The sequence below is a fragment of the Chiloscyllium plagiosum genome, unplaced genomic scaffold, assembly GCF_037043375.1.
Source record: "Chiloscyllium plagiosum isolate Xiang-an unplaced genomic scaffold, Cpla_swu_hap1 HiC_scaffold_38, whole genome shotgun sequence".
NCBI classification, from domain to species: Eukaryota; Metazoa; Chordata; class Chondrichthyes; order Orectolobiformes; family Hemiscylliidae; genus Chiloscyllium; species Chiloscyllium plagiosum.
The window spans coordinates 17,817,695-17,828,756 of NW_028270176.1; the positions used below are offsets into that span (position 1 = coordinate 17,817,695).

At 52.6% G+C, this 11,062-nt stretch overlaps 1 protein-coding gene across 1 annotated transcript in view; it reads left to right on the plus strand.

The window, feature by feature from the left end:
• LOC122544899 (uncharacterized) overlaps positions 1-8,475 on the plus strand; it is a 58,403-nt gene extending 49,928 nt beyond the window's left edge. The window contains exon 11 of the mRNA XM_087980824.1: positions 8,051-8,475. Coding sequence (XP_087836950.1) covers positions 8,051-8,253 — 203 coding nt within the window. The 3' untranslated portion in view covers positions 8,254-8,475. The remainder of the gene's footprint in view (positions 1-8,050) is intronic.
• Positions 8,476-11,062: the final 2,587 nt, after the last annotated feature.

An 11,062-nucleotide genomic window follows, 5' to 3' on the forward strand; every position in this document is an offset into this window, starting at 1 on the left:
CTCCATCTCACTCCCTACACCCTTTAATATCCCACCCAGTCTAATCCCACTCTCCCCCTCACTCCCCACAACCTTTAATATCCCACCCAGTCTAATCCCACACTCCCCCTCACTCCCCACACCCTTTAATATCCCACCCAGTCTAATCCCACTCTCCCCCTCACACCCGACACCCTTTAATATCCCACCCAGTCTAATCCCACTCTCCCCCTCACGCCCCACAGCCTTTAATAACCCACTCAATCTAATCACACTGTCCCCCCACACCCCAGTCCCTTTAATATCCCTCCCAGTAAAATTCCACTTTCTCTCCTCACACTCCACGCCCTTTAATACCCCACCCAGTGTACCCCACTCTCCCCTTCACTCCGAACACCCTTTAATATCCCACCCTGTCTAATCCCAGTCTCCCCTGCGCTCCCCGAAAGCTTTAATATACCACCCAGTCCAATCCCACTCTCCCCATCATTACCCACACCCTTTAATGTCCCTCCCAGTCTAATCCCACTCTCCCCCTCACTCCTCACACCCTTTAATATCCCACTCAATCTAATCCCACTGTCCCCCCACATCCCAGTCCCTTGAATATCCCACCCAGTAAAATTCCATTCTCACTCCTCACACTACACACCCTATAATATACCACCCAGTCTAATCCCACTCTCCCCCTCACTCCCCACACCCTTTAATATCCCACCCAGTCTAATCCCACTCTCCCCCTCATTCCCCACACCCTTTATTATCCCACCCAGTCTAATCCCACTCTCCCCCTCACTCCCCACACCCTTTAATATCCCAACCAGTCTAATCCCACTCTCCCCCTCACTCCCCACACCCTTTAATATCCCATCCAGGCTAATCCCACTCTCGCTCCTCACTTTAATATCCCACCCAGTCCAATCCCACTCTCCCCCTCACACCCCACACTCTTTAATATCCCACCTAGACTAACCCCACTCTCCCCCTCACTCCCCACTTCCTTTAATATCCCACCCAGTTTTATCCCACTCTCCCCCACACTCCCCACACCCTTCAATATCCCACCCAGTCTAATCCCACTCTCGCCATCACACCCCACACCCTTTAATATCCCACCCAGTCTAATCCCACTCTCCCCCTCACACCCCACACCCTTTAATCTCCCACCCAGTCTCATCCCACTCTCCCCCACACTCCCCACTCCCTTTAATATCCCGCCCAGTCTAATCCCACTCTCCCCCTCACGCCCCACACCCTTTAATATCCCATCCAGTCTAATCCCACTCTCCCCCTCACTCCCCTCACCCTTTTATATCCCACCCAGTCTAATCCCACTCTCCCCCACAGTCCCCACTCCCTTTATTATCCCACCCACTCTAATCCCACTCTCCCCCTCACTCCCCACACCCTGTAATATCCCATCCAGGCTAATCCCACTCTCCCCCTCACTCCCCACACCCTTTAATATCCCACCCAGGCTAATCCCACTCTCCCCCTCACACCCTTAAATATCCCACCCAGTCGAATCCAACTCTCCCCCTCACTCCCCACACCCATTAATATCCCACCCAGTCTAATCCCACTCTCCCCCTCACACCCGACACCCTTTAATATCCCACCCAGTCTAATCCCACTCTCCCCCTCACGCCTCACAGCCTTTAATAACCCACTCAATCTAATCACACTGTCCCCCCACACCCCAGTCCCTTTAATATCCCTCCCAGTAAAATTCCACTTTCTCTCCTCACACTCCACGCCCTTTAATACCCCACCCAGTGTACCCCACTCTCCCCTTCACTCCGAACACCCTTTAATATCCCACCCTGTCTAATCCCAGTCTCCCCTGCGCTCCCCGAAAGCTTTAATATACCACCCAGTCCAATCCCACTCTCCCCATCATTACCCACACCCTTTAATGTCCCTCCCAGTCTAATCCCACTCTCCCCCTCACTCCTCACACCCTTTAATATCCCACTCAATCTAATCCCACTGTCCCCCTACATCCCAGTCCCTTGAATATCCCACCCAGTAAAATTCCATTCTCTCGCCTCACACTACACACCCTATAATATACCACCCAGTCTAATCCCACTCTCCCCCTCACTCCCCACACCCTTTAATATCCCACCCAGTCTAATCCCACTCTCCCCCTCATTCCCCACACCCTTTATTATCCCACCCAGTCTAATCCCACTCTCCCCCTCACTCCCCACACCCTTTAATATCCCAACCAGTCTAATCCCACTCTCCCCCTCACTCCCCACACCCTTTAATATCCCACCCAGGCTAATCCCACTCTCGCTCCTCACTTTAATATCCCACCCAGTCCAATCCCACTCTCCCCCTCACACCCCACACTCTTTAATATCCCACCTAGACTAACCCCACTCTCCCCCTCACTCCCCACTTCCTTTAATATCCCACCCAGTTTTATCCCACTCTCCCCCACACTCCCCACACCCTTCAATATCCCATCCAGTCTAATCCCACTCTCCCCCTCACTCCCCTCACCATTTTATATCCCACCCAGTCTAATCCCACTCTCCCCCTCACTCCCCACACCCTGTAATATCCCATCCAGGCTAATCCCACTCTCCCCCTCACTCCCCACACCCATTAATATCCCACCCAGGCTAATCCCACTCTCCCCCTCACACCCTTAAATATCCCACCCAGTCGAATCCCACTCTCCCCCTCACTCCCCACACCCTTTAATATCCCACCCAGTCTAATCCCACTCTCCCCCTCATACCCTTTAATATCCCACCCAGTCTAATCCCACTCTCCCCCTCATACCCTTTAATATCCCACCCAGTCTAATCCCACTCTCCCCCACACACCCCACACCCTTTAATAACCCACCCAATCTAATCCCACTCCCCCCCTCACTTCCCACTCCCTTTAATATCCCACCCAGTCTAATCCCACTCTCTCCCTCACACCCCACACCCTTTAATATCCCACCAAGTCTAATCCCACTCTCCCCCTCTCTCCCCACACCCTTTAATATCCCACCCAGTCTAATGCCATTCTCCCCCTCACTCCCCACACCCTTTAATATCCCACCCAGTCTAATCACACTCTCCCCCTCACTCCCCACACCCTTTAATATCCGACTGAGTCTAATCCCATTCTCCCCCTCACTCCCCACACCCTTTAATATCCCACCCAGTCTAATCCCACTCTCCCCCACACACCCCACACCCTTTAATAACCCACCCAGTCTAATCCCACTCTCCCCCTCACTTCCCACTCCCTTTAATATCTCACCCAGTCTAATCCCACTCTCCCCCACACACCCCACACCCTTTAATATCCCACCCAGTCTAATCCCACTCTCTCCCTCACACCCCACACCCTTTAATATCCCACCAAGTCTAATCCCACTCTCCCCCTCTCTCCCCACACCCTTTAATATCCCACCCAGTCTAATCCCATTCTCCCCCTCACTACCCACACCCTTTAATATCCCACCCAGTCTAATCCCACTCTCCCCCTCACTTCCCACTCCCTTTAATATCTCACCCAGTCTAATCCCACTCTCCCCCTCATTCCCCACACCCTTTATTATCCCACCCAGTCTAATCCCACTCTCCCCCTCATTCCCCACACCCTTTAATATCCTACCCAGGCTAATCCCACTCTCCCCCTCGCACCCTTAAATATCCCACCCAGACTAATCCCACTCTCCCCCTCACTCCCCACACCCTTTAATATCCCACCCAGTCTAATCCCACTCTCCCCCTCACTCCCCACACCCTTTAATATCCCATCCAGGCTAATCCCACTCTCCCCCTCACTCCCCACACCCTTTAATATCCCACCCAGGCTAATCCCACTCTCCCCCTCATACCCTTTAATATCCCACCCAGTCTCATCCCACTCTCCCCCTCACTCCCCACACCCTTTAATATCCGACTCAGTCTAATCCCACTCTCCCCCTCACTCCCCACAGCCTTTAATATCCCACTCAATCTAATCTCACTGTCCCCCCACACCCCAGTCCCTTTAATATCCCTCCCAGTAAAATTCCACTTTCTCTCCTCACACTCCACGCCCTTTAATACCCCACCCAGTGTACTCCACTCTCCCCTTCACTCCAAACACCCTTTAATATCCCACCCTGTCTAATCCCAGTCTCCCCCGCGCTCACCGAAAGCTTTAATATACCACCCAGTCCAATCCCACTCTCCCCTCATTACCCACACCCTTTAATGTCCCTCCCAGTCTAATCCCACTTTCCCCCTCACTCCTCACACCCTTTAATATCCCACTCAATCTAATCCCACTGTCCCCCTACACCCCAGTCCGTTTAAAATCCCACCCAGTAAAATTCCATTCTCTCTCCTCACACTACACACCCTTTAATATACCACCCAGTCTAATCCCACTCTCCCCCTCACTCCCCACACCCTTTAATATCCCACCCAGTCTAATCCCACTCTCCCCCTCATTCCCCACACCCTTTATTATCCCACCCAGTCTAATCCCACTCTCCCCCTCACTCCCCACACCCTTTAATTTCCCACCCAGTCTAATCCCACTCTCCCCCTCATTCCCCACACCCTTTATTATCCCACCCAGTCTAATCCCACTCTCCCCCACACTCCCCACTCCCTTTAATATCCCACCCAGTCTAATCCCACTCTCCCCCACACTCCCCACTCCCTTTAATATCCCACCCAGTCTAATCCCACTCTCCCCCTCACTCCCCACACCCTTTAATATCCCATCCAGGCTAATCCCACTCTCCCACTCACTCCCCACACCCTTTAATATCCTACCCAGGCTAATCCCACTCTCCCCCTCACACCCTTAAATATCCCACCCAGACTAATCCCACTCTCCCCCTCACTCCCCACACCCTTTAATATCCCACCCAGTCTAATCCCACTCTCCCCCTCACTCCCCACACCCTTTAATATCCCATCCAGGCTAATCCCACTCTCCCCCTCACTCCCGACACCCTTTAATATCCCACCCAGGCTAATCCCACTCTCCCCCTCATACCCTTTAATATCCCATCCAGTCTCATCCCACTCTCCCCCTCACTCCCCACACCCTTTAATATCCGACTCAGTCTAATCCCACTCTCCCCCTCACTCCCCACAGCCTTTAATATCCCACTCAATCTAATCACACTGTCCCCCCACACCCCAGTCCCTTTAATATCCCTCCCAGTAAAATTCCACTTTCTCTCCTCACACTCCACGCCCTTTAATACCCCACCCAGTGTACTCCACTCTCCCCTTCACTCCGAACACCCTTTAATATCCCACCCTGTCTAATCCCAGTCTCCCCCGCGCTCACCGAAAGCTTTAATATACCACCCAGTCCAATCCCACTCTCCCCTCATTACCCACACCCTTTAATGTCCCTCCCAGTCTAATCCCACTTTCCCCCTCACTCCTCACACCCTTTAATATCCCACTCAATCTAATCCCACTGTGCCCCTACACCCCAGTCCCTTTAATATCCCACCCAGTAAAATTCCATTCTCTCTCCTCACACTACACACCCTTTAATATACCACCCAGTCTAATCCCACTCTCCCCCTCACTCCCCACACCCTTTAATATCCCACCCAGTCTAATCCCACTCTCCCCCTCATTCCCCACACCCTTTATTATCCCACCCAGTCTAATCCCACTCTCCCCCTCACTCCCCACACCCTTCAATATCCCACCCAGTCTAATCCCACTCTCCCCATCACTCTCCACACCCTTTCATATCCCACCCCGTCTAATCCCACTCTCCCCCACACTCCCCACTCCCTTTAATATCCCACCCAGTCTAATCCCACTCTCACCCTCACTCCCCACACCCTTTAATATCCCATCCAGGCTAATCCCACTCTCCCCCTCACTCCCCACACCCTTTAATATCCTACCCAAGCTAATCCCACTCTCCCCCTCACACCCTTAAATATCCCACCCAGACTAATCCCACTCTCCCCCTCACTCCCCACACCCTTTAATATCCAACCCAGTCTAATCCCACTCTCCCCCTCACTCCCCACACCCTTTAATATCCCATCCAGGCTAATCCCACTCTCCCCCTCACTCCCCACACCCTTTAATATCCTACCCAGGCTAATCCCACTCTCCCCCTCACACCCTTAAATATCCCACCCAGACTAATCCCACTCTCCCCCTCACTCCCCACACCCTTTAATATCCCACCCAGTCTAATCCCACTCTCCCCCTCACTCCCCACACCCTTTAATATCCCACCCAGGCTAATCCCACTCTCCCCCTCATACCCTTTAATATCCCACCCAGGCTAATCCCACTCTCCCCCTCACTCCCCACACCCTTTAATATCCCACCCAGTCTAATCCCACTCTCCCCCTCACTCCCCACACCCTTTAATATCCCATCCAGGCTAATCCCACTCTCCCCCTCACTCCCCACACACTTTAATATCACACCCTGTCTAATCCCATTCTCCCCCTCATACCCTTTAATATCCCACCCAGTCTAATCCCACTCTCCCCCACACACCCCACACCCTTTAATATCCCACCCAGTCTAATCCCACTCTCCCCCACACTCCCCACACCCTTTAATATCCCACCCAGTCTAATCCCACTCTCCCCCTCATACCCTTTAATATCCCACCCAGTCTAATCCCACTCTCCCCCACACACCCCACACCCTTTAATATCCCACCCAGGCTAATCCCACTCTCCCCCTCACACCCCACACCCTTTAATATCCCACCCAGGCTAATCCCACTCTCCCCCTCATACCCTTTAATATCCCACCCAGTCTAATCCCACTCTCTCCCTCACACCCCACACCCTTTAATATCCCACCCAGGCTAATCCCACTCTCCCCCTCACACCCCACACCCTTTAATATCCCACCCAGGCTAATCCCACTCTCCCCCTCATACCCTTTAATATCCCACCCAGTCTAATCCCACTCTCTCCCTCACACCCTACACCCTTTAATATCCCACCCAGTCTAATCCCACTCTCCCCCTCACACCCCACACCCTTTAATATCCCACCCAGTCTGATCCCACTCTCCCCCTCACTCCCCACAGCCTTTAATATCCCACCCAGTCTAATCCCACTCTCCCCCACACTCCCCACACCCTTTAATATCCCACCCAGGCTAATCCCACTCTCCCCCTCACTCCCCACTCCCTTTCATATCCCACCCAGTCTAATCCCACTCTCCCCCTCACACCCTTTAATATCCCACCCAGTCTGATCACACTCTCCCCCTCACTCCCCACTCCCTTTAATATCCCACCCTGTCTAATCCCACTCTCCCCCTCACACCCTTTAATATCCCACCCAGTCTGATCCCACTCTCCCCCTCACGCCCCACACCCTTTCATATCCCACCCAGTCTAATCCCACTCTCCCCCTCACACCCCACACCCTTTAATATCCCACCCAGGCTAATCCCACTCTCCCCCTCACACCCCACACCTTTTAATATCCCACCCAGTCTAATCCCACTCTCCCCCTCACACCCTTTAATATCCCACCCAGTCTGATCCCACTCTCCCCCCTCACTCCCCACTCCCTTTAATATCCCACCCAGTCTAATCCCACTCTCCCCCTCACTCCCCACTCCCTTTAATATCCCACCCAGTCTAATCCCACTCTCCCCCTCACACCCTTTAATATCCCACCCAGTCTGATCCCACTCTCCCCCTCACACCCCACACCCTTTAATATCCCACCCAGTCTAATCTCACTCTCCCCCACACTCCCCACACCCTTTAATATCCCACCCAGTCTAATCCCACTCTCCCCCACACTCCCCACACCCTTTAATATCCCACCCAGTCTAATCCCACTCTCCCCCTCACCCCCCACACCCTTTAATATCCTACCCAGTCTAATCCCACTCTCCCCCTCACACCCCACACCCTTTAATATCCCACCCAGTCTAATCCCACTCTCCCCCTCACTCCCCACTCCCTTTAATATCCCACCCAGTCTAATCCCACTCTCCCCCACACTCCCCACACCCTTTAATATCCCACCCAGCACCTTCCTTCCCTATTCCTTGATGCAGTCACTGACCTTTTGGGATTATTCCCCCCACAGCTCCATTGAGTCGAGAAGTGATGATTATCATCGCACTGATTGTGGTCCTGGTGTTCCTCATCATCGTGCTCACAGTGCTGATACTGAGAAGCAGAGTGAGCAGACATGGTATGATGGATTGCCATCCCATCATCTGCTGTCACCGGGGGGGATACGTGTTTCCTCCATCTCGCTGTGAGCAGTGGAGCCAAACCCAGCTGTGATGTCAGCACAGGACGTGCGGAAGTTTGCATGATGGGAAATGATGCTAACTTGATGTCAACGCTCAACCAACTGACTGTGAAAGGAACACCCTTTAAGGTAAACATGCAGGTTGAGTCCGTGATTAAGAAAGCGAATGCAATGTTGTCTCTTATCTCAAGAGGGTTGGAATATAAAAGCAGAGATGTACTACTAAGACTTTATAAAGCTCTGGTTAGGCCCCATTTGGAGTACTGTGTCCAGTTTTGGTCCCCACACCTCAGGAAGGACATACTGGCACTGGAACGTGTCCAGCGGAGATTCACACGGATGATCCCTGGAATGACAGGTCTAACATATGAGGAACGGCTGAGGATACTGGGATTGTATTCGTTGGAGTTTAGAAGATTAAGGGGAGACTTAATAGAGACGTACAAAATAATACATGGCTTGGAAAAGGTAGATGCTAGGAAATTGTTTCAGTTAAACGAGGAGACTAGGACCCATGGACACAGCCTTAGAATTAGAGGGGGTCATTTCAGAACAGAAATGCGGAGACATTTCTTCAGCCAGAGAGTGGTGGGCCTGTGGAATTCATTGCCACGGAGTGCAGTGGAAGCCGGGACGCTAAATGTCTTCAAGGCCGAGATTGATAGATTCTTGTTGTCTCAAGGAATTAAGGGCTACGGGGAGAACGCTGGTAAGTGGAGCTGAAATGCGCATCAGCCATGATTGAATGGCGGAGTGGACTCGATGGGCCGAATGGCCTTACTTCCACTCCTATGTCTTATGGTCTTATGGTCTTAGGCCTCTGTGGACCCTGCAATTGCCTGCCAAGCCGAGGGTCAGTCGGCCGGGTCAGGGGAGCCAAAGGGGATAGAATAAGGAATCATGGACCCAGATGTTCTCCACTGCCCTTGGAATCTCTTGGAAGGTTCTGATCCACAGGGCCTGGGCAAGAGAAGGGAATGGGACAACTCCAGAGCCCTCCTCCCGGTGAAGAGCCCCAGAATTTAGAATTGACAGGAGAGGACGAGGTGCAGTCCAGTTCAAGCCACAGCGATGGGATTAGAGCTCACTCGATGATGGTCACAGAGTAACAGCAACCCAGAGTTGGGCGCTGGATAGGAAGCTGTTCCGAATTACCGAGATACATGCACGTTGTCAGCCAATTAAATCCAAATACAGATTAAGATTTTCTGGTCTCCAGTTTAAGGGTCTCTCTCTGTCACACCATGCCAACCAGGGAGGTGGGGTAAATAAGGGGTTTGTACGCACAGAGAACAATGGGGAGGCAGTGTGGATATTGGCAACACCCAGACTGCTGTCCACTTTATCAATCATTGTCAACTTCACCTTCCTCTCCTCAACTTTATTGAAAGCAACGTTCAACAGGGATCAATGTGAGGGGATGCACTGGGGTGGGGATGCAAGGCAAGGGAGTAGATGGTGGGCAGTAGGACCCTGGGTGTGCCCGAGGGTCAGAGGAAGCTCAGTGGGTGTGTTCCCCGCTCCCATAAGGTAGTGGGACAGGCGGGTGAAGTGATTAAGGAGGGACACGGGACACTTCCCTTTATTAGCCGGGGAGAGGGGACAGTGTTGAAGAGGAGGGAGTGAGGCTGGAACTGTCTCAAACGCTGGTTAGGCCCCAGCTACAGTACTGTGTGCAGTTCGGGAATCCACATTATATGGAGGGTGGGATAGCACTGGGAGTGGGGGAGATTTAGCGGGGGGGGGGGGGGGGATCGCCTGGGCTGGAGAGTTTTGGTTCTGAAGAGAGATTGGGCCGACTGGGGTCACTTTCCTCAGAGCTGAGTGGGGGGGGACTGGGGTGGAAATCATGACTGGGATGTATATAATGATGAGGAACGTAGGCAGGAGAGACAGGAAGAAACATTCCCCCTTGATGGAGTGACCAGGGCAGGGGGCATTGATGTAAGGAAGTGTGGATCAGATATGGTGGGTCATTGGGATACTTTCTGGGGTAGGTGGGACCTGTACAAGGAGGATGGGTTGTACCTGAACTGGAGGGGAGCCTCAATATCCTGGGTGGGAGATTTGGGAGAGCTCTTCGTGGGAGGGTTTAAACCAGTTTGGCAGGGGGAGGGGGGGAACCGGAGCTATGGATCAGAGGATGGAGTAGCTGGTGAACAGGCAGAATTAGCGTGCAGAGAGTCTGCGGATGGAGAGAGTTGATAGGGCAAAGTTGCAGTCAGTGTGATGGGGTGAAGTGCATCTATTTTCACACAGCAATTGTCAGGAATAAGGAATAACTTGGAGCATGGATCAGTTCTTGGAGGTACGATGTTGTGGCCATTACGGAGACTGGGATATCACAGGGGCAGGAATGGCTATTGGATGTTCCAATGTTTAGATGTTTCAAAAGGAATAGGGGAGGGAGGTAAAGAAGGTGGGGGGGTGGGGTGGCATTGCTAATCAGGGACAGTACCAGAGCTGCAGAAAGGGAGGCCATCAAGGAGGGTTTGTCTACAGAGTCAGTCTGGGCGGAAGTCCGGAACAAGAAAGGAGCAGTACCTTTATTGGGAGGTTTCTACAAGCCCCCAGTAGCAACAGAGACATGGAGGAGCAGATTGGGAGGCAGATTTTGGAAAGGTGCAGAAGTAACAAGGTTGTTGTCATGGGTGACTTTAACTTCCCTCATATTGATTGGAACCTCTTTAGTTAGTTTGGATGGAGCAGTTTTTGTCAGGTGTGTCCAGGAAGGGTTCCTGATGCAACATGTAGATTGGCCGACTAGAGGGGAGGCCATCTTGGATTTGGTGCTTGGCAACGAACCAGGCCAACTGTCAGATCTCTCGGTGGGAGAGCGTT